The 24,617-nt window shown below is 39.3% G+C and overlaps 3 protein-coding genes across 17 annotated transcripts in view; 2 read left to right on the plus strand and 1 right to left on the minus strand.

Annotated features, from left to right (window-relative positions):
• Window positions 1-2,187, plus strand: part of plekha6 (pleckstrin homology domain containing, family A member 6) — a 34,087-nt gene extending 31,900 nt beyond the window's left edge. For 13 of the 14 annotated variants that reach the window (XM_079578507.1, XM_079578499.1, XM_079578512.1 and 10 more), the window contains 2 exons: window positions 421-516; window positions 1,207-2,187. In XM_079578507.1, coding sequence (XP_079434633.1) covers window positions 421-506 — 86 coding nt within the window. In that variant the 3' untranslated portion in view covers window positions 507-516; window positions 1,207-2,187. The remainder of the gene's footprint in view (window positions 1-420; window positions 517-1,206) is intronic. The other variant, XM_079578506.1, reaches the window with a different exon arrangement.
• A 4,640-nt stretch (window positions 2,188-6,827) lies between these two features.
• golt1a (golgi transport 1A) lies at window positions 6,828-9,890 on the plus strand (the record flags this gene model as incomplete). Its single annotated transcript, XM_079578471.1, has 5 exons — window positions 6,828-6,852; window positions 7,086-7,177; window positions 8,651-8,829; window positions 9,718-9,781; window positions 9,861-9,890. 5 exons carry the CDS (start codon window positions 6,828-6,830, stop codon window positions 9,888-9,890), a joined length of 390 nt encoding a protein of 129 aa, XP_079434597.1.
• Window positions 9,891-12,248: 2,358 nt separating this feature from the next.
• The window catches only part of LOC306979572 (corticotropin-releasing factor receptor 1-like), a 28,785-nt gene continuing 16,416 nt past the window's right edge, over window positions 12,249-24,617 (minus strand). The window contains exons 5-14 of one of the 2 annotated variants that reach the window (XM_079578580.1): window positions 24,205-24,287; window positions 17,977-18,083; window positions 17,539-17,659; window positions 16,893-17,046; window positions 16,736-16,796; window positions 14,257-14,329; window positions 13,561-13,646; window positions 13,331-13,484; window positions 13,020-13,061; window positions 12,249-12,927 (exon numbers count right to left, since the gene is read on the minus strand). In XM_079578580.1, the coding sequence (XP_079434706.1) occupies window positions 12,787-12,927; window positions 13,020-13,061; window positions 13,331-13,484; window positions 13,561-13,646; window positions 14,257-14,329; window positions 16,736-16,796; window positions 16,893-17,046; window positions 17,539-17,659; window positions 17,977-18,083; window positions 24,205-24,287 (1,022 nt within the window). In that variant the 3' untranslated portion in view covers window positions 12,249-12,786. The remainder of the gene's footprint in view (window positions 12,928-13,019; window positions 13,062-13,330; window positions 13,485-13,560; window positions 13,647-14,256; window positions 14,330-16,735; window positions 16,797-16,892; window positions 17,047-17,538; window positions 17,660-17,976; window positions 18,084-24,204; window positions 24,288-24,617) is intronic. The other variant, XM_079578581.1, reaches the window with a different exon arrangement.

Raw genomic sequence — 24,617 nt, forward strand, 5'->3', positions numbered from 1 at the left:
GTCATTGTTCCCCATGAGACTCTGTTTGTACAGCTGATATGAGCTTTTGAGAACGGCCTGTCGCTGAGAGATGAAACTACCTCCTCCAGTTTTCACTGGAGCCTGGACTCAGTGGACATAATTGGCACTTTTGATATCAAATCACTGTGGATTAGTGAAATCTCGTAGTTGTGTAAACAGCCCCTAAATGTGATGTGTTTGTGCTCAATTGTAACTGTTGATTCCTAGAAAACAAAGCATAATGTTTAGGCCTATGAACCTGGTAGTTTAGAGCACACAGTTTCACCTGACTAAGGCCTGCATGTATCACGGACTGATGACAATGTTGTGACCCCTGTTCTTTCCATAGTTTCGTAGTTAGTCTCTTCACTATAGACCGTAGTGACTGTGTGTTGACCCTAATGTTCCATGTGGTTCCAGCCCGCTGTGTCCCCAGCCCCCCCACCTCCCCGACCCGTCCATCTCAGTCCTCAGAACCAAACCCTGCCAATGTCATGAAGGCATGAGCACACAAAGGTAACTCACTGTCCCCTGGCACTTTCTTAACAATGCATTATGTCTGTGATGCATTGATGTGCACGGTCTCAAGCAGAATGTAAGTCACATGTGTCAACCTGTTCACGGGCCAGTCCTACAATGGATTCATTTTTGTCTTGGTTAACACATAAAAGCAAGGCTCTACTGACCGACAGAAGGGAATTATTTAGGAACTAGGTTGTGAATCAAAATCCTTACTTGCACTTACATCTTCTTAATCGAGCAGTTACAGCACTCACACAGCCTCGTGGATATTTTTATATTTCTATGAGTCATTTTACACCCCCTTAATAACAAGTATTTCCATTCGAATGTCGCTTGTTGAACACTTTCTAAGTTTCCCTGCTACATATTATTATTTAAATACCAAATGCAGTAGAATCACATCTTTCTGTTGCCTCTTCATAATATTTCAGCTATTCTAAACTATGTTATATTTCTGCCAAAACAATATAATCAAATTTGCCTTTAAATGTTTTGACTAAATCCTGGATCTATCATATGTATATGTATGTATATGTATTATCTTATTTGTCAACATAGATTTAGGGGATTGATTTGTCTTTAAAATCAGTGACTAACCCTCTGACTAATATTTTGACATCAAATTCTATTTTCTAGTATATATATTTATAACATTAACATTTTGTCACCTGTGTTTGTCTACAGCTCAGGCCTGGGTTGCAACCAAGTTCGACCGAGCATCTTTCTGAGAATTCACCTGACTTACAACACAATGGTTACCCCACACCTCACTTTGATCTGACCAAAAAATAAACAATGCTATCGGAAAGTAAGAGCTGTACCTGTACATGAAAACACCAGTTCCAAGTAGCTCTGGAGTCAATGAAGTGCAGTTTGGACATTTTGGAAATTTGGTGATTGAAGATGAGCTACAGTTTGTTGACTCCACATGAAACAGCAGCACATTTGCAGCACATTTGCAGCACATTTGCATGGTTCCTGATGTGGAGAATCCCAGGAGGACGCGTCTCTGAGGTGCTGGGATGTACATAAACTGGGTTGTTCTCAGCTCACTGTGATGCCTCGTTCCCATCTGTCTCTGTTACCTCATCTGAGATCACTTCTGTTCATATGCAATGCCATGGCATTAAACATAGCACTTACATGAACACAAACAGGCCCATGTTGTCAAAGAGTAACACCCACTGTAGAGAGTTTATTCCTCATGAGTACAGCACTATCGTGTACATAACAACACAGATACTATCCAGAGCGTAACTATTCTACAATATGAAGCTAAGCAGTAATGAACCCGTTTGTCCGCCAACTTTCAACCGTAATGTTGAACTCAGAATGCTTGTTTTCCAGTCACTGTACATTTTATTTTGCTGTTCTCTGTTATCATCACAATCTACTCGTCTGTTGGCCTTTGTGAAAGCTGAGTGGTTTGGAAAGCGATAGTTCAGGTTAGAAATGCAAGCAGTTGTCTTAAATGCTCTGTGAAGTCAGTCAAACTTTACAACTGAGCACAGTGTGCACCAGTTCCTGCCTGATGCATAGTTTACATATATACTCATAGTATAGTATGAATACATTTGGGATGCTCTTAGCTGAATAACACAATTAGTGCACTTGTATACACACTTACCCAGCAAAAGGAGTTCTTTATCAGAAAGTACTGATCGTACTTTGCAAACTTGTTATTGACTATTGTTAATAGAGCCTAAACTCAAAACAAACAAAAACAAAACACTTCCCAGTGTTAAATCATCCCCTGTGTAATAGTGTAAAGTTCTTTATGTTTGATCTAAAAGTCTAAGATGACAGATTTCCTTTCTCTGTAGAGCTGCATTATTAGTTGGATGCAGCCGCCTGGTGATGAACACAGGTTACAACCTCAACAGATTTAAAGTTCCCAAATAATCACTAAAAGAAAAAGAGGGAACAAAACCTTAGGATTAACATGCCCACCCAGATCTGTTCAATAATGTACGAGACAACGTTATTCTGCACCACAGAGACAGTTTTCACAGTCCAACATTCTTTTACTTTTAGCATATTTCCCCGTGCTCACTGTGTGAAGTCATAGACACATGTAATATTTAAAAACGTTTCATTTTGTGGTAAATGCTGCATTCATGTGCCACAAGAAACACAGTTTTTGCCGAGATGCGGGAAGTGGAAAAGTTGAGCTTTTCCTCAAGGACCAAAGCAAAGAACTACAGAGTTACCATTTTAAGATGATACAACAATGCTTCATGTTCATCCTCTATGTTTTTTATCATGGATACATGAACTGTTTTTAATGTTTTATACAGTATTTATTGTTATGTCACCTCTTGATAATTAACCAATGGGAATGTGGGTTGCGGTGCAATATGTAATCTAAAGAAAACTGCCTGAGAAGTGTGTTTCTGACCGCACTTGAATGCAGCATTAAATCCCATTTCATTTTGTTTTCTTTTTTTGCTCTAACTGGACCTTCTGAGAGAAGGTGATTTCTGAGTGCACATATCACTGTACAATGTAGCAGATGTTACTTGTGTCCAACCCTGTGTCCGGCACGTTCCAGCCCCTGTCTTTTTATGGTGAACGTGTCACTTTGGTTAGCGCAGGTCAGTGCTTTATGGATAATGGAGTCAGCTAGAGTTGATCATACAGTACAGTATTTACTCTGTAAATTAAATGTATGTGGAAAGTGACCTTAGTGTAATTCTCATGCAGTCTGTTATTTGAGAGGAAGTATACGGTATTTAACTGTAAATTTTTGATGTTAATTTACTTCAAAGCAGTGTGTTTACAACAATGTGTATAAGGCCTCGATTGGACTGCTAACAGACTTTGTAACGCTATTATGAACCATTTCATAATCCACGTGTTCACACTCATTTGTTCAGTTTTGTAAACATTCACGATAGACAAAGCAAAAAAACAATAACAGCTAAAGAGAAGACTTCTATATTTGTTCTTTTGCAGATTTTTTTAGAACAGCGGGAAATGACGTGCATATTTTTTTAGATTCACGGACAGTCACGTTTCACAAACTTAATTTTAATGGTCTCAAGAAGCGTTTGACGAAGCAAAGCTATTTTTGAACGGATTGGAAGAATACCGTTGATCATTGTTGTTAATATTTGATACCTTTCTGTATGTAGCATTTGAGGCTAATGAGAATAAAGATGACCTACTATGTATACACTAATTATTGTATGATATTTAAAGTTATGATATGTCTGATTATTATTATTAATGTCCTATTATGTAACCGTTTTGGGAAAAAGACAAAGTGCTTGGACTATGCAATTAATTTAAAAAAAACACTGCGCTTGCTTTAAAGATATTTGCAATAAAGTGAATGTATCCCGCTGGTTTCTCCTCTGCTTATGACGGCAGCATTTTGAAACACAAAGAGGTTTGGCTGAATTATACTTAAATTATTACATTATTAATGCTGGCGCGTGACTTGAGACAGAGGTGGAATGTGTGTATGAACCCCCAAAAAAGTCCAATTCAATGATGACAATGCCAGGATTGATTGTGTTAGATCTTCACAATTGGAATTGCCGCCACATACAGGTGAAACTCGGAAAATTAGAATAACGTGAAAAAGTTCATTTATTTCTGTAATAACCTAAAATGTGAAACTATGATATAGACTCATGACATGCAAAGTGACTCATGTCAAACCTTACCTTACAGTCCGTTTAAAGTCCAAATATTTAAATTTTCTGAGATGTTTTATTTGGGGTTTATCCAAGCTGTGAGCCATAATTATTAAAATCATAACAAATAAAGGCTTGATATATCTCACTTTGCATGATGATTTTGGCTCATAGCTTGTAAAAAACACAAATTCAAAATCTCAGAAAATTAGAATATTGTCAAAGGGGACAATAATGTAACATAACTGTCCACAGCTAATTCATCCAAAACACCTGCAAAGGGTCCCTGAGACTTAAAATGGTCTCTCAGTGGTTCAGTAGAATTCACCATCATGGGGAAAACTGCTGACCTGAGAGTTGTGCAGAAAATCATCATTAACAAAAGCCTCGAAAGGTGGTAACAAAAGTTGGATGTTCTCAAAGTGCTGTATCAAAGCACATCAATAGAGTGGAAGGGAAAAGTGTGGATGAAAAAGATGCACAAGCCGCAGGGATGACTGCAGTCTGGAGAGGATTGTCAGGAAAAGGCCATTCAAGAGTGTGGGGGACCTTCAATGGACTAAGGCTGGAGTCAGTGCATCAAGAGCCGCCACACACAGACGGATCCTGGACATGGACTTCAAATGTCATATTCATCTTGTTGAAGCATCCTGGACCATAACACCTCAGCAGTGCCGCAGGGTTGATAGCATCCATGCCAGGCCGCATTAAGACAGTGATTCAAGTAAAAGGGGCCCAAACCAAGTACTAAGTACATATGCATGAGTATAGTTTTCAGAGGACTGACATTTAAAATCATTTAGTTTAACATTTTAATTTGAATTACACAAATACATTAACTTTTTCAAAACATACTCAAATCCTCAGACAGACGACAACAACAATGCTGCATTTGCAGTGTTTTATCAAAAATAATGAGCTAATGCATTCTAATCATATGTCTATGATTTTGAGCGCCACAGAACAAAGCAGCTATATCTTCATGGGGGGTGATGTCCTGCTCCCTGCAAAGTTACAGGTCAGGTATGAGGAGAGGCGATAATCTCTAATTAAATTCAGTTGATCAAAGTGCTTCACAATTCGTCTCATAGAAATAATATAGAAATAAAAGAAAACAGACCAAGATACACTTAACAAGCTCGTATTGAAGGCCAGGGAGAAGAGGTGTGTTTTCAGTCTGGACTTGAACAACAAACTGAGAGGACCTGACAGATAAGGAAGACTGATCTACTGTTATAGGAACATCCAACAGGAGCTGGTCAGCTGACCTCAAGGCTCTGGACTGAGTGTAAGGTCGACAGCTCACTCAAATAAGAGTGCAGACATTTAAAAACAATCAACAAAACAATGTCAATGTAAGGTGCACAAAACAGGGGTGTTTGTTTTAGTCACTATTTTGTACACTCTGCAGGCACTGCAGGGTGTGCTGGTCCAGTCCAATATCATCTCAGTAATCCAGACATAATGTTACAAATGCATGGATGGACTTTCCAGAATCATCTCAAGGGAGATAGGGTTTCATTTTGGCAAGAGTCCTCATCTGAAAGAAGCTGGACTTGATGACAGAGTTTATTTAAACAAAGGCTTAACCATCACCCCAAGGTTCCTCACATGGGGCGGAAGTTAGCACTCATCCATGCCTGTATAGCCTGAATAGTATTGAAAATGAACAGACATTGATTATTAGAATCGGTAATGACAGTGTGTTTGTAGCATATTTTTACACCACAAATGTTCTATTGACCCCAGCATTTTGTTTTTGTCCCGAAAATGATAAGACAATCAATCCTTATTGACCCTTTTGGGTGAAATCTGAGGGGATTTTTTTGTGAAAAGCAATAATTATGCATTCATTTCAGGAATGCTATTGACGCCGGATGAGAAGAAATACTTCTCAAAGCGTGGGATTGGAAAGCCTTGTACTGACGTGAGTAGGTTGTCAGTCAAAAACATGTTTGTATAAAAATGTCAAGGTTAGTTAACTAACTCAAGTGAGCTAAAGAATAAGACTTTTTCTTTAAATTTCTTTAAATTTCTCTAGACTGAATTAGTCACGCACTTCAGGCAACACGCCATTCTTTATAATACAATGACACTTACACCTGAAGGACATATCACTTTCTCTATCATAAATTTGGAAGCACAAGAACAAAGAAAAGAAAGAAGAAAAGAAGCAGACGCCTACTTGATGTCTGGGCCTTTCAAAGTGGTTTAAGGAGCACACAGAGCCACTACTCCTCCATGCAAACAGTCAAAGATCACCATCAGCGCTTCACTTGATGACGCACACCATACATCTCCAAGAGTAACAATCACTAATGTTGGTGTAGGCTCTTATTCATCCAGGAGTTCACCTTCATAATAGAAGTTTCCAAAGTTGTCAAATGGACTGAGTTGAGGTTTCAATTCTTCAACTAAAACCTCTTTTGGTCTCAATCTAATTTCAGATTTTTGAATCTAGTTTCAAATTAACTTGTTGTTTTATTACAATTTGTCTGTCCACAAAAACGACACACACAAAGCATAAGTATGAGTGGTCCGTGCGTTTATACATTGTGAGCTCACAGAGGCAAAGGTTAATTATTATCTCTGTATCTTGAACCATTGTAATAGCCCAAAGGTCACATGACACAATCAGAGGTTTTACGTCAGCCGGACTTCAACATGGTGGCCATCACTGAGTTTCAGAGTAAGTGCTGCTACTTGCAAATTCTTTATGTCAATAATGTTTTATTTTTAGTATAAATGAGCACTGCATAGAACATGGTAGAACATTCTGTGTAATTATTAACCTTGAGCTGACTCAATCAGCAAAACAAACGGAGTAATATTCCTGCCCAATGACTTAGGAATGGAAATGAATGGACACTCATCAAATATGAATATATCACATATATCTATGTTTAATGTGCTGATTTGCAGAGATTGGCGTTGGTTTGATGGGATTTGGCTTGTTCTTTCTTCTCTTTGGAGTGCTGCTGTACTTTGACTCTGTCCTGCTGGCATTTGGAAATGTAAGTGTGGATATAAACACCCCTTATTTCTGTTTGAGTGGTCTGATAGTCAAGGTAAATTAAGCAGAAGAATTGAATTTGGTGTTTGTTGATGACCAGTTATCGGACAAGGTTTAGTATTGTATATGTTGTTAATACATTGTGGTAGAAGAAGAAGAACATTATTTAGATTTCACAGACATTTGATAGTCACAAAATGCTTTACATGAGACAATATGTTACGAGGCGGAGGGCAACTGGAAATTCCATTGCGGTAACCATGGTTACGCTCAAAATGCAGATTACTAGTCTTATTTCTAATTTCTCAGTAATTCCAGGGCCAAATCAGATGAAACAAAAACTGTCACAAAGTTCAAAGTCATCTCTTCCAGGTCATGTGAACTGTGGTCTAATTATTTCTTCATAAAGGTGTCCAAAAGTGGTGACAATAGGGGAGGTGTACCTATATTGGACCCATTTGTGCGTCAGTGAATGAGTTACAATAAGTGCTCTATGCATACAAGATAGGAGATGTTTTAATCATGTTAATGCATGGAGAGAGCACATTGCCTAACATTGGACCGTACTGGTCCAATATGAGGACACGTGGGGTGGTCCAATATCGGGCCAGCACCCACTTGAGGTCTCGGATGTATATGTTTGCAACCGTGTACATACGAGTCATCATTCCTCGTTTTATTCTTTAATTATATGTCAAACAACTCGCACATGCCACCCTAGCCAGTTCGCCTAAAGTTTGCGGTCACACCACACTCCCAAAGCTGATCTAAAATTACAAAGAAATTTGCTCATTTTGATAATTCCCGCCATCAATCATCTCAGGCAGACGTAATATCATGTCGCACGCCTTTCTGTTCGCACATTGATGTACCAACCATTTATGGAAAGGAGAACGAGTGGCGGTCCAATTTCGGGACCGGTCCAATATAGGTACATCTCCCAAAAGTGGGAGAGTGTTGGTCAGTAGGAAGGACTTTCAGCCATAAAAATAATATAGCAGGTTTGTGAATCCAATCACTGTCAATTAATGGTCAGGGAAAACATTTGGATGTTACAGTTTTGGAAATTTCTTTCAAAAAACATTTCTCTACCATAGAGTTGTATTAGCACCTGCCCTCCAACTGAAATATAATTATAAAACATGAACACAACCTATTATACATTCACTCCATACTTGCATAGGGTATAGTTATAGTTCCTGTCCAGTGGAATCTATTTGATAGTTTTGGTTTGAGTCCCACACATGATGTTTTAATCCAGTGATTTGATTAGTGCGTGCTGCTTGCTCTGATAAGCTCAGAGTATAGTCCACAGTGGAATCTATAAAGAACCGTGACAATAGCAACAGAATAAGCTACAATCAGAACTTGTTTTTCAGGTAGTATCGACAACAGCATTCTTGTGCATGGGACGATAACGATGAATGCCCCATAGACGTTTAAGCTTCTAATTCCTCCATGTGGTCTGGTGCAGGTCCTATTTCTGACTGGGCTGGCCTTCATCACGGGCTTCAGGAGGACGGCGCACTTCTTCTTCCAGCGACACAAGTTCAGAGGCTCCTTCTTCTTCTTGGGTGGAGTGTCTCTGGTGCTGTTCCGCTGGCCCATCATTGGCATGCTGGCTGAATGTTATGGCTTTGTGCTTCTATTCAGGTATGTTTGAGGACATCAGGCAATTACATTTACCTTTTTGTTAACCTCTTACCTCCCACCTGAACAGAGCGCTTTCTCTCCAGTTTGGTTTTACCCGAATGTAAAAGCTTATTGGAAAAAGTGTTAAAAAAAAAAAAAAGTGACAAAAAAGTGACAAAAAACAATCAAAAAAGTGACAAAAAAAAACAACAAAAATGTGACAAAAAAATATTTAAAAAATTGACAAAAAAAAACAAAAAATGTGATAAAAAATAATAAAAATGTGACAAAAAAAATAATAAAAATGTGACAAGATATAAATAAAAAATGTGACAAAAAATAAGTAAAAATGTGACAAAAAAACAACAAAAATGTGTCAAACTCTGGCATATATGATTAAAAAGAATGTGAAAAAGTGACAACAATGAGGCGGCAGTGCGAGGAAAACGATCTGTTTTGTATGTCTTGGCTATGAGGCGTTACTCTGGCCAACATGCTGTAAGCGCCAGGTGAGAACTTGTTAGATTTGGGTAAAGCCGAACTGGAGAAACTGCGCTGGGTTAAGGCGGAGGGCAAGAGGTTAAAGCAACTGGTGATTGGCTGGAGCCTGTATGCACCATAATAAAATAAAACTCTCAATCTCAAATTTAGTAACTGGGAGGAACACGTGGCAATTAACAAATCGAATGAAGTTTGTCTTAATTTAACCATAGATTCAAAGTTAATCAGATGACACCCCAAGAGTCGTCCCTATCAGATAAGTTATAAATATGTTTTAATTCATTTTAGTTGGACATTTTCTCTCTCACAATCTGTGGTCAAATCAGTGATAAAATGTACCATGTGATGCCTATTCTAATTCAATACTTCCATCGCTACACTGAACAGATCTTTCTTCTCTCTGTGCAGGTCCTTCTTCCCTGTAGCTTTGAGTTTCGTCCTGACTGCGTTCAATTTACCATTCCTCAATTACGTGAGTTTCTTTTTCAATTTATAAAATCTCTTTTAACTTTTATGTGGCTAACATTTGAGCACTGTTTAATTTCCTCCAGTGGTTCCCCAGCAGCACATCGATGGTCTGATCCTGGGACTGGAAGACCTTGTACAGATTACCAGAATAACATGCTGTAAATACTGTAGGATACACTGCCTGGCCAAAAAAAAAAAGAAGAAGAAGAAAAACATTCTGAATGACCAGGTTATTCCAGCAAGGGATTTCTTCTTCCCTGAAGGCACGTGCATATTCCAAGATGACAATGCCAGGATACATAGGGCTCACATTGTGAAAGAGTGGTTCAGGAAGCATCATTTTCACCATAGAGTCCAGATCTTTAACCCATTGAGAATCTTTGAGATGTGCTGGAGATGGCTTTGTGCAGTGGTCACACTCTCCCATCATCAAGACAAGGTGTTGGTGAACAATTAATGCAACTGTGGGTCTCTTTTAGCATTGCTGAAGCTTATTGAAACAATGACCTGTAATCAAAGCTAAAGGTGGAATATTAAAGAGTGTGACCTCATTTTGGTCAGGCCGTGTGAACAAGTGTAAAATTATGTATTTAACCTGCCATAGCCAGAACAGCAAGGCATTTTCCTGTCACTTATCTTATGTTGTATTAGGTGTTTCTTGTATTATTATTATTATTATTAAATGAAGATTTCAGCTCTTTGTTTTAGTAGCGATCTTGTAAAGGGCAGTTACGTAAATCTGTGTGTGCTAACATTTATTAAAGGAACAGGCCACCGTTTTCCATACTGAGATATGTTCTTACCTGAGCTTAGACGAGTTGAGTTGAGCTGAGTGCACGTGTAAAGACCAGACAGGTACGCATCAACTCGTCTAAGCTAAGGGAAGAACATATCTCAGCATGAAAAAACGGTGGCCTATTCCTTTAACAACTCATTCACATGCGCATAAACTTGTATTAATGTCAATAACTACTTTGCACATGCTTGTGAGGATTATATAACTATGCACCAAAGACACAGAGCTATGAGGATAAAGCGTCTGTATTACCGAATATGTTAATATTTGAGAGAGGCAATTTGACTTTACACAACAACATTAGTCTTTTATTTTCTGAAGACACGTATTTACAGTATACTTCTCTCAATAAATTACACAATAAATAACAGTTTACACAATAGTCAAGGCTTGAATTATAAATAGAAGTAAATACAGAACAGATAGAGCTGGTGATGAGTTTAACCACGGTTCGGCTTCATGCGCCAGATAATTTTTTTCCACAAATGCAGTTACAAAAGTATTCAAAGAACCTTATTGATTTACATGTATGTGCCTTCGGTATGTTCTTCCCATTCCTGTGAGGCTCAGCTCCGAGTGTCATGAACCTCATTATTCACCGTAATTCCTGAGTGACAGCCTGTGTGCATTAACATCTCATTAAAACACATTTCAGAATAACTTTTCACACACCTCATGAATATTTACAGCAGTTTCATCCAAAAACGTGAAGATAAAACCACAAGCATCGGTTGTTGATTCCGGAGTTGTGTGTTTGTTTTTGGATTCGATCATTATAATATCTAAGAACTTGGATGGTTTTCTTTTCTGGAGGGCTAGTCCTTACCTAATAGGAATAATAGGAGGAGCGTAATATTGGCTAAAGTTTAGATGGCCTCCCTGGCAAATTAAAGCACCCATTTATGTTTTTACATATTAGTGGAATGAATTATGAAATTTGATTTGTCCATTCGTTTTACATTGGTTTGTGAAAAAAAGACTAACTAAGAATTTTAATTATAAAATAGTTTCATCAGTTGTGAGCTTGTAGGCTAGTTTTTGTTTTTACTGGGAGAGTGACCCTGTAATTTGCAAAACGCGCTCATGCACTCATCCCAGTGAACATACTGAGATGTTAGAAATGCAGTAGGAATGTTGGGAATGAGTTTGGGCCATCAATAACTGTTTAAACGTCTGCTCTTTCTTTCATTGTTGCCTTTATCTGTGAAAAACTGTGACACAGGAGTAAAAGCAGGGTGGCATATTTCCCATCCGTCTTGTTGAGTGTTCCCTAGCTTGTCTGTTAAAGGAGTACTAAGTAACTTGTTTACCTCAATAAATCCTTTTCGTAGTCCCTCTGGGGGTAATACAAGTACCACAATAATACCACAATTGCAACTTTGCTGCCTCCGGGTTGGTGTCACCAATACACACTAATGGAATCACAAAGAAGAAGCTAACAGGCTAACGGGCAAAGCTAACTGCGGGCTAGCACCACATACACAGTATTTACAGCCAAGTTTGAGTGACAAAAAATATCTCCATTGTGTAATTGGATGTAGAAAATCCCTCTCTCCCTTTGTCTTTTCTTAGTACTGCTTTAAAGGGACTAGATGCAAGTTGTCATTTTTATACTCACTACTGCCACCTCAGGTCTTTCATCTAACTGCAGCTTCTATATTAAGCTCCTGCATGAATTAACACCTTTTTGAGTGACAGTGCAGGATTTTAGCGGCAGTTGTGGTGAACAGGTCTGGCTCATTTTACACATTGGAACATTGCTGGAACATGTAGGGGGAGGAAAATACATAATTTTAACATTTTTTAACTCCGCCTAGTCCCTTTAAGTCAATGTAGAATAAACCTGCGATGAGACTTTATAAAAGGTGACATTCTTTTATCCGAATACTGCAGTATTATCTAAACTAATGTCACAACACTGATCTCTAGGTACTGTATCTCTATTTGAATCGATATACATAAAATAGTACAGGCCATTATATACACGGTATACGATGAGAAACAGTGCATTGAGTCAAATCTGTAAGATGTTAGACATGAGTTACATAGTTGAACACATCTTTAGGACTGGTCATCATTCACATTGAAACAGAGCTGGCTCAGAGTCAAGGGACATCCGTTATAACAAAAATAAAAGATCCAGTGAGGTTTGAGGCTTGTTTAGTTGTAAATAAAATAATTTAAGGACTTTTGGGCGCGTGTTGGTCCAAAGGTCAGAGGTGAGAGGTCTGCTTGATGCTGTGGAAGGACCCTCTGCTCGGAGAGGTGGGTATAGAAGTGGCCCTCATGGTTCTGCTGCGAATGGAGTTCTGGTCCTGCCACCGGAGCCAGCGCTTCTTCACGGCCGACCGCACCTGGGACAAAAGCAACAACGGATTAAAGCCTATTAAGCCTAAAGGGCTTTTGGTAAAGACACGTTTGTGGTAAAAGATAAAATGAAGCTTACCTCACTGTTTAAGAAGCAGTAGAACACAGAAACAAAGAACCCCTGTGTAAAGAAAGCAAACATATCATTTACAACTATAATAATGATGCATCAATGTTATATAGTGCTTTTCTCACTCAGAGTTTCTTTACACTATTTATATATTTACTCTCCTCGCTCAATGGGAGTAAGTTACTATACAGAAGCCCTGGGATTGAGGATAACTTGGCCAACAATCAAGCAAGTCTTTTAATTTAAACTTCTTTTACAGACCTTTACACAATCAATATGAGCTTTATATTATAATGTTTCATCTTGTTTGTGTGTTTTACCTGGAAAGACTCCAGGAAGGAGTTGAAGTAGATGAAGACAATCTGGGACAGCTGGTCGTCTCCTCCAGGGTTCACAAAGAACAGCATGTATGTGATGCCCAGCAGTGGCAGCAGCACCAGCGTGGCTTTAACGGCCTTTCTGTGAAGCGTAAAGCTATTTTAGACAATTATGCAGGTCATCAGATAAAATCTACCCAGGTTAATATGTCCCTCAAAAATCTGAGATTTACCTATACTGGATAGTTTCAGTGGTCGTCGACGCTCTGAGCTTTGTCATCAAGATCCTCACAATGTTGAACAGGAATACAAAATTAATCTGCAAAAAAACAATTATACTGATTATTATCACAATCCCACAAAAATGTCTTGATTTTCTATTAAATAACACCTCCATGCTCCTAGCAGAGGATTTATAATAACTACACCTAATATAGCCTTAATTAATCATGTACTAACATTTAATTCATTGTTTACTATTCATTAATTAAGTGTGTGTCATTACTACTTAACTACTCCAATATTACAATTTAGTAACAATTCAAAAACACATTTTTACACCATGATTTAACCATACATTAATAATTAGTTGATATATAAATCAATGCATGGCTAATTCAGGCAGGTTTTAACCATTAGTTAATTTATTCGTGCTTTATTACATATGTGTTAATGTATAATATGGCACAAAATTGGATTGGAAGTCCAGCATTAATTATTGGGGTAGTTAAGTAGTATTTAAGTATGAGTCACACTTAATTAATAATAGTTCATGATACATTAAATGTTAGTACATGATTAATTAAGGCTAAATATGGTGTAGTTATTATTATACCATAGTCAAAAGGTTAAGCTTTGCAGTGAAATTGAAAGCTAGATTCCCCCTTAAATCCATAATTAGTTCACTGTACACAGATATTCATGCTTACCAACAAAACTAGGATCATTGGGCCTTGATAGATGTAGTCTGTGTAAACACCAGGCTTTTTTCCAAACCAGCACCTGGAAATACAGAAACACATTGAATAAAACGTTTCACAATTAGCAGCGGTGTGTCCAAACTGTTTACACTGGTGTGGCCCAGTGAGGGATACACTGTCTACCACACTGCCTATCAATGCTTTTCCTCCAGTATATTGTAAAGTACACTGTCTACATCACTCCCTATCAATGCTTTTCCTCCAGTATATTGTAAAGTACACTATCTACATCACTGCCTATCAATGCTTTTCTTCCAGTATATTGTTAAGTACTATGTCTACATCACTGACCATCAATGCTTTTCCTCCAGTGTATTTAACAAATGCAGTGCATCCACGCCCGGCTCTACAGGGGAGCAAAAGGGTGCATTGCAACCTCATTTTAAAACATTTGCATATACATTTTAACGGCAAGAATCTCTATTTTCACCCTATTGAAATTCTGATGCTCCATCAGCTTGTTCTGTGTGCGTCACATTTCAAAGTATTTGTATCAATTTCATGACTGCAGGCTCGTTTCTGTTAGTATTACTGTGACAGTGGCCCTGAAAAGTGACCCTGAAAGCTGTGGAATGTGTCTCTGTGAACAACTGGGATGTTAGAAATGAGTGAGGAGAGTTAGGAATCAGTTTGTACATAACTCACTATTTAATTCACTTACTCCCTCTTTCACTGTTTGTAAAATCTGGCCATTTCTTTTTTATCATTCTGGTACATTTATGCACACTTTTATGGCCATTTCCTCATATTTGTTATTGCTTGGTCTACGTCACTGCCTATCAATGCTTTTCCTCCAGTATATTGTAAAGTACACTGTCTACATCACTGCCTATCAATGCTTTTCCTCTAGTATATTTTAAAGTACACTGTCAACATCACTGCCTATCAATGCTTTTCCTCCAGTATATTGTAAAGTACACTGTCTACATCACTGCCTATCAATGCTTTTCCTCCAGTAAATTGTAAAGCACACTGTCTGCGTCACTGCCTATCAATGCTTTTCCTCCAGTATATTGTAAAGTACACTGTCTACATCACTGCCTATCAATGCTTTTCCTCCAGTATATTGTAAAGTACACTGTCTACATCACTGCCTATCAATGCTTTTCTTCCAGTATATTGTAAAGCACACTGTCTACATCACTGCCTATCAATGCTTTTCTTCCAGTATATTGTAAAGTACACTGTCTACATCACTGCCTATCAATGCTTTTCCTCCAGTATATTGTAAAGTACACTGTCTACCTTACTGCCTATTAATGCTTTTCCTCCAGTATATTGTAAAGCACACTGTCTACATCACTGCCTATCAATGCTTTTCTTCCAGTATATTGTAAAGTACACTGTCTACATCACTCCCTATCAATGCTTTTCCTCCAGTATATTGTAAAGCACACTGTCTACCTCACTGCCTATCAATGCTTTTCCTCCAGTATATTGTAAAGTACACTGTCTACCTTACTGCCTATTAATGCTTTTCCTCCAGTATATTGTAAAGTACACTGTCTACATCAATGCTTTTCCTCCAGTGTATTTAACAAATGCAGTGCATCCACGCCCGGCTCTACAGGGGAGCAAAAGGGTGCATTGCAACCTCATTTTAAAACATTTGCATATACATTTTAACGGCAAGAATCTCTATTTCCACCCTATTGAAATTCTGATGCTCCATCAGCTTGTTCTGTGTGCGTCACATTTCAAAGTATTTGTATCAATTTCATGACTGCAGGCTCGTTTCTGTTAGCATTACTGTGACAGTGGCCCTGAAAAGTGACCCTGAAAGCTGTGGAATGTGTCTCTGTGAACAACTGGGATGTTAGAAATGAGTGAGGAGAGTTAGGAATCAGTTTGTACATAACTCACTATTTAATTCACTCACTCCCTCTTTCACTGTTTGTAAACTTAAAAATCTGGCCATTTCTTTTTTTTTTTATCATTCTAGTACATTTATGCGCACGTTTATGGCCATTTCCTCATATTTGTTATTGCTTGGTGATGTATTATATTGGCGAAATCGAAATGAACTTAAAGGAACAGGCCACCATTTTTACATACTGAGATATGTTCTTGCCTGAGCTTAGACGAGTTGATACGTACCTGGCTGGTCTTTGTGCATGCCCTCAGTCCCTCAAAACAACCAAAGATGTTGTTAGCATTTGGCCTCTCCCAGCATGTTCCTATAGCTCCAAACGGGCATGAAGTTGGAAGCTACCACGCTCTTCCACGGGCACGCATAAAGACCAGACAGGTACGCATCAACTTGTCTAAGCTCAGGCAAGAACATATCTCAGTATGTAAAAACGGTGGCCTGTTCCTTTAAGTGACCACTGATGATTGAAAGTGGCATCTGGGGTTGTCTGCGCTAAAACTCACCACTCACTAGACCAAGTTAGTTAGCCTGGGATTGGTTCGCCTTCACAAAACTCACTTTTCATTGTCGTAGTAAAGCTTCCCAAAGGCCCAGGCCACAATGATGGGCAGTGGTATCCCTGTCAATAGAGGCAATATAGTGGGTGAATGGGGTTCAGAAGTAGGAAAGGACGGCTAAATATCTTCACAATAAGGCGTATGGGAGATGCTCTTACCCCAGCCGATGGCCAGAAACATCCACCTGCGCAGCTTGTCGGTGGAGTAGGTCATGACTACAGCTGTGTGCAGGTAACAGCCCTCCCCAAACATCCAGAAGAAGTTTGTCACGTGGAAGTAGTTATAGGCTGCTGTCACCAGGCGGCACCACACCTGCAGTCAAGGAAATGAAGAAAAACCTGCCTAAATGGCAACAATAATGGTGAAAATGAAAAACCACTCTGATCAGCATAAGCGCTGCTGTCTCTCTCTCTTGTTTGTTCCTCTAAGGATGCTTTATGTCTGTGTTTCTCAGCAAGGGGTACCCAAGCACGCAGCAAAGGGAACTTGGACATACTTCATATTAAGCAGGAAACACGATTGGTGGATTTTTTTTTTTCAAAGGAAAGGAATATTTTACACTAAAGGGTAACAATGTGCAACACTCTTGAGACAGTGTATTCGGAGTATAAAGAGGAACAAGGTAAGGTTGGGGATCAGTATGTTAACATATAGTTCAAAGGCTCAAAGCTGTAACATCAATAATCCGAATCAGACTGGATTTTATTGCCAGTCAGTGAGGTACATTCACAAACTAGGATTATTAACCTATTAATCAACTATTTCAATGGTTTTCTGTTTCTTTCACTTGGCTGCAAGAGTTACCTGGTTACTCTCGGTGACCTTTGGGGACATGGTCAGCTGGACGATGAACCATGTGGCGTTCCTCAAAATGAAAGCTGAGATGAGGTTCCAGTGAATAATGTTTCGCAGGCACCGAATGCTCCTGAAGGCAAAAGGAAGATTTGGAATATGATATATATATCTGTATCCCACTAAAAATATGGTTCTATCATTATCTAATCCTTTTACACGCTCAGAGGAACACATTGTTCCACCAGCTACAACCTCAGTCAGTCAGAACTAATTTTGTTCTGTACCTTCTTTTAATAGGCGAGACAAAATGGCTTTCAATTTGTGATCACAGTGACAGCACACTAACCACATGACTGCTTACATGTACGTTTGTATGTTTATGTTCCTGTTATTTCTATATCAAGAATACGATAAACAAGAACAAGAGATGTTATGCTCAAACGTCACCTTAGCCTCATGAAGAGAGTGAATGCCAGCACCAGAGCCGCCAGAGAGATGCAATGTCCCAAGTAGTTTATGATGACAGCCACTTGGTAATGCACTTTACTCTTCCTCTGTAAAGACAATAATTATGAGACTATTAAAGACATAGTCATTTTCAAAAGTAAGAGGTAATAGAGAGGTATGGAAACAGGGGGCGTGGCCTAGCCGAGGGGGAAGAAAACCTCTCATAGGAATCACAATTTTTCCCTCTGTTTTCTGGTGGACAATAAACATATTCATCACACACCAATCGGTCAAAGAAACCAACACGTCGCCATCGTGGAGGGTGCCCGTATTAGCCTATCAACACACACAACTGATATAGCGTGGTATCAGTTGTGTGTGTTAGGCTGATGCTGTTTTTTTGACCGATAAAGTCAAGCCAAAATCAGGTCCAAATTAATGTTTTTTTCACAGCAAATTGTTCAGTAGAGCCAAATAAAATGGCACCTGTTGCTAACGTTAGCATGGACCATGAAGCTAATGTCGCTTCCTTGTTAGCATTGCCCGTTTTTTAAGTATTTATGGTCTATTGAACCACCTTGCTTCTCTCCATGTCTCTGTATCTTTATTTAGTAGAAACAAATATTGATTATTCAGCATTTGTTAAAATAATGGTGGAGAAAAGTTAATTTTTTTCTCTTCTTTGACTGCCTCGAACATGACCATATATGGACAATAACAAAGATACAGCCTGTATCTATCAAAAGGTGATAAAAGCAGTATTTACCTGCTTAGGTTGTAAACATATTGGTTTTAGTTGTGTTCACACTTTTAAATGTGTCGAGTAAGGTACAACTACACTATTTTTGTGCTGAAGCTTCTTTTTTGCATCATGCTGCCCTAAACTTTTCAGAAGACGTGTGTGGTAGAGAGGTGCACGCAGGTCCCCAGGGTTTTGCTGTGTGCTGATAGGACAGTTCTTACACAGCCTTCCTCTATTTGTATCTCAGCTGCTTTATGCATTCCACTTCATTGATCACTTTATTGGATATTTCCTGAATGTCCTGTCCAGATGGTCCACAGTGTGTCCATATGCCGGATCATGTGACTCTCTCCCACTGCGAGATGTATGCTATTGTGTGATTGGACGGTAAGACTGGGGCTAGTCCAAGTGGTTTTTCTGGAACGGTCTCAGTAGAACCACAGGAGTAGATCCTCTGTCCTCGGAGACATGAGCCTGTACTGGGTTTGAAAGGCTGCTCATTGGCACAAACTGATCAGCACAGAGAACTCATCCTGTTCCTGCTGGGGCTTAAACAATCAAACCATTTCCCTAAATCTATTAAGAAAAAAAACACCCCTTTTTTTAAGGTAAGGTACAGTACACCACATTATCCATAGAAGAAAAACACATTTGTCACAGAAGATTTCAGCCCAGTCTGTCTCTCTATCTCAGCGACTAACACACAGTGGGTGGTTGGGAGTTTTCCAACATATTATTTCTACATTAGCGATCATTATGCAGTGTCCCGGCAGAAGAGGGGAATCCATCAAATATGATTTAGTTGGAATTATACAGAAAAAAGAGATTTCTATTGTAAAACGTCTTTCATTTTGAATTATTTAGCACGGTACCAGACCAGATGTTTGAACTGACTGAATGACAAGATGAAAAATGTCCCCATCTGGCATTAAGATTAGGCATTGAAGCAATAAGATTCAAAGAACAAATTCAATTAACCTCTATGAAAGATTAGGAATTATAGTTATCTTTGCTATTCTACTCTATTATGCTACTCCTACTAGGGCTCTGTTAATCCTTTTTAATACAGGTACTTTAATGATGCTTGGTTTATGATACCAATACCAGAACTAAGCGTTTTCTCCCCCGATATGTCTACTATTATATATATCTAGAACTAGAAAACAGAACAATAATGTTAATTTATTCCATAAAAGACCATCCATCCATCCATCCATCCATCCATCCATCCATCCATCCATCCATCCATCCATCCATCCATTTTCTTCAACTTTTCTGTTTCCGGGTCATGGGGGCAGCTGTTGGAGCTGCCCAAATCACATTGCACCAGCCCCTTATGGGTCCTGCTGCAGGTGGTGGGTCCACAGAAGGATGGCCTCACGATTAAAACCGGGCCTGTTGGTCTTCTGAACCGCTCTTTGTCTGACCTGTCACATAGGACCTGTTTGCCATGGGAGACCCATGGGGGGCACGAAGCCCCCAACAACAGAGCTCCCAGGATCATTCGGACACTCAAACCCCTCCACCATGTTAAGGTGGCGCATCCAGGAGGGGTCCAGAAAAGACCATTTCTCTTGAATTTCTATCATTTATTTGAGCTGAAACAACCAACTTCCATTCCTTAATGCTGTCCCTGTTGTCCCAAAGTGTCTTCTGCTGTGTTTTTGAGAAAGACTCTTCTCTCCCCTTTCATGCTGCATGTATGTGATGCATTTAATTGACAAATGTCTTAATAGGTAGCGTTCACGTGACAACATCAACACGTCACAACATCCTAAAGAGCTTATAGGTTAAAATTGAGGTGGAGGGCAACTGGCGGTAACTATGGCAACTGTGGTGACTGCAAAATGCATATTTTTATGTCTTTGTTTTGTGGCTCATTACTTGAGTAATTACTAGAGGAATCCACAATCACAAAGTTCATTATCTCCTCTGTCAGCACATATGAACTAATGTACAATTATTTTCTCAGAAAAACGTCAAAAAGTGGTGACAATATACGAGAACATGACCATGATAAATCAAATACTGATGAGTATTTGATTCATCACATACTGATGACCGTGATAAATCAAATACATCGTTTTGGAGATTTCTTACAAAAACTGCATTTCTCCCATAGAGTTGCATTGGCCCTGCCCTCCATCTGACATTATGACATAATCACATTCTAAATCGTGAACGCCACCTATTAGAGACAGAAAGTTAAAGGTGATATCATTACATTTTGTTTTAATGTAGGAGAATTTGCAATTTGTTTGGCTGCTGTGAGTGAAACGTTTATTATTGTTTGTGCTCCTCAGTTGGTTGGTAGTTCTCTGACGAGGTGCGAGCCCATGTGGAGCATGATTCATATGCCTCACATTATAAAATCCAGTTTAATTATTCATTGGTTTTGCACACTAAATGCATAAGGACAAGTGGGTGACTTTGGACACCGCGCCAGTCACACTAAATCCCAGGGCTTATGCGATATGCTAATTTCTGAACTTTTCTCCCAAATACAAGCCCCAAATGGGACTGAACCAGGACTAAATCCGGAGACTGTCACTCGGGGCTGAAATCGCCTATGGGCAGTCGAAAGAAGTAAAGGGTTGTGTGGACAGAAGTACAGATGAGTGACTGAGGGCCTGTCAGTCTAAAGGCACTGGTCTCTGAACGCACAGCTGGTGTTCCTCACAATCTGTCACTTCATTTATTTATTTGTTATTGAGTCACAGTCTCCATGGCAACAGAGCACGGCATTACTGTCACTTCACGCTGAGTCATATTCAGATCGAGACTCAGAGCTTGACTACACCTCAACAACTTTGCTCCTTCAGGATTTATAGCAAAAACTTATTTTCACCAACAAATCCCTTCATAAAGGCCCTCCAACGCTCAGAAACACTGTAGTAGCTTTTACTCGAGCCAATCTGTTGATGCAACAGCCTCCTCTGATGAATCAAATCATGTAATGTTCTCAGCAGCACAAAAGCAAACGAACGTCCTTGACTTCTCAGCTCTAACATTTAAATTTGAAAACCATGATAGCACTCTGCTTAGATTTGGTTTTATACAAGTAATTTGTGTATTTGTAATTTCAGTTTTCTATCATGTAATATTTTATGTATTATTTTATAGATAGAAACTGCCAAAAAATGTGGAATTTCATAAAATAAGAAGTGTAGAATAGACATATGAAATACAAGCATGACTCACATATGAAACAGGCAACATATATAGGCTTGTTTCAAATCAGCTTTGATTTGGCTATATCAAAATACGGTGTTACTCGTCTGTTTCAGTTATAGGGATATTTCAGGATTTTTGACACAGGGCCTCATTTCCTAGTTATCCCGAGTGTGGTTGATTTCTGGAGATATATATATATATATATATATTTCTAATTCATGCAGTCCTTATATTTGAAGAGTTTAGTGCTGCTAGGCTAGTGCTAGGCTAGCGCATGTCTATGGTAACTAGTAGCCAGCATTAAAAACAGTCTGACCCAAGCACAGTGCACCTGAGGCAAATCACTTATAACATCAGACTACCCATATAAACGTCTGTGTTGACTGAATAATTTTTTAAATATAAAAATTTTGCATTTAAAATCTATAATAGAAAACGCTATCTCAATGGCCGCCGCCTGGGCGCCGCCATGTTTATTTCCCATACCGACTTTGAAGCTAAGCAGGGACGGGCCTGGTTAGGACTGGGATGGGAGACCGTTTGGGAACACCAGGAAGCCTGGCGACAGCACTGAGTGTGTGCGTGTTTGGTGCTGCCGTGCGTGTGCGCGCATCCAAACAGGGCGGTGTGTGCGTGTGTGCGCGCGCGTGTGTGTGTGTGTGCGTGCGCGCGTGTATGTGTGCGCGCGCATCCAACCAGGGCGATGTGTGTCATTGTCACTCACCGCTAACCTGCAGACGCTGCGCACAGGTACAGTTACATCCTCCAAAACACATCTGCGTGTCTTTGTTTAAGTCTCTCCTGCAGTGACCGAGGCTGTGGTTCATTTTACATCCAGGGCTGCGTAATGTTAGAGACGCAGACAAATGCGTAACATCCAATCCTGCCCATATACGTCTCCAAAGCTTTGCCTCCGAAAAAACAGTACACGCTAAACATTGCCCAAAACCTGCTCTAACACGAGCCTCTAATCAAACGCGCTGCTCCGACTGATTTATCCTCCGTGTGCGTAAAAGCGAAAATGAAACTACTACTTAACGAGCGCATGGCCTGCACTGCGTAGTTTTTTTTCTTTTTTTTTACTTTGCTGCTGTACCATTTGTTTTCTATTTTGCTTTCACGTATTGTGAGCCCAGAGGTACATTTTATTCTAAAGCAGCTTTGAAAGCATTGCCAATTTTATTGTAAGGTTATAAATACTGTCTAACAACGATCATTAGGCTATTTCATTTCAAAACCTACTCATTATTTTTTTTAATGTAAACTACCGTGATGCACCAAACCACTGGTCCTGCACCGTGAACCGAACCGTTAGAGCTGAACCCCTAATATTTATCCATAATTATTCCACTGTCTCTTGAACTCTATTCCCTGAGTTTAGCGAAAATATTGTCGATGTAGTTTATAAGAAAGGAGCACGGGTGCATCAAACACTCCAATTGCAGTTTGTTTGACATTATTTTTAGCATTCATTATTTTACACATTTGTAGTGGCCACAGTTTTTGGAATGGGTTGGGAACCACTGGTCTACAGCTGAACTGTGTGACGGGTTGGACATTTCTTTGTAATCACTCATAATCTCAGAATATCAAATGTGGAGACTAGCGAGGCCCGGCCGAAGGCCGGGTCTCAGCTAGTAACTTATATTTGAGCAGCAGCTTCCTGGTTGTAAACTACGCAGTGGCGGAGTGATGGATTACCGGATCTACAGTAGTTTGTTTACCTGCGGCTGGCATTACTACATGTGGAATTCACAAAGGAGCTTTCTACAAATCTGATATGGTAACGTTTGGAGGCTACTAGTTACCATAGACATGCGCTAGCTTAGCACTAGCCTAGCACCACTAAACTCTTCAAATATAAAGACTGCATGAATTTAAAAGAAAAAAACATCTCCAGACATCAACAACACTCTGGATAACTAGGAAATGAGGCCCTGTGTCAAAAATCCTGAAATATCCCTTTAAAGTGCTCCATGGCCAGAACAGAGGTTAGATGACTGTATGCAAACCCTGTTATGACCAACAATAATTGTGCGATGTGCGTGGTCATAAAGTTGTGTGGTGTGTGTATACAAATACTGGATTTTTATAGATTATGTTTTAAAAAGCAGTACAATTGCAGAAGTGACACTATTATCTGTTTACTTAGTTCAATCAACACCATCTCAATAAACCTGTCATTTACACCCGAGCAGTGTGTTACTACAGCGGTTACTGTGAAGGTACTGTTTTTCCAGGATTAGCTGAGAGAAGGGTGTATTGAGGTGGAACAAAGAGCTTGTGTGGTCAGCAGGTGCAGAGCGTCTCACCAGGAGGATGATCTCTGTGCACTGGCTGTAGTTTCCTCGAGGGGCCCAGGTCCCATTGGACTGACACTCTCTGTAAACTCGGTCTGGAACCACAGAGATCAGAGGTCAAACATGTCCACTGTAGCATTTGCTTCTTGGCTGCGTATACAGAAACGCCTGGTCTTTTGCGATAATTACAGGCTTTGTGAGTTTGGACATGTGTAGTTTTCATTTTAGCTTTCATCGTTTTCTTTCTGGGCTCTATTAAAAAAAATAATTAGGAAAAAATCTTAATCATATCTCAATGCGCCAACACTTCGCGGATCATAGACACTTATTTGTTTTATCTCATTTTTACTGTGTGAGTATTTCAGGGAAGACGACGCAAGTTTATTTGCCGAGCGCAATTCCTACACAAAGCAATTCAAAGAGTT

The sequence above is a fragment of the Gobius niger genome, assembly GCF_951799975.1.
Source record: "Gobius niger genome assembly, chromosome: 20".
Classification (NCBI taxonomy): Eukaryota; Metazoa; Chordata; class Actinopteri; order Gobiiformes; family Gobiidae; genus Gobius; species Gobius niger.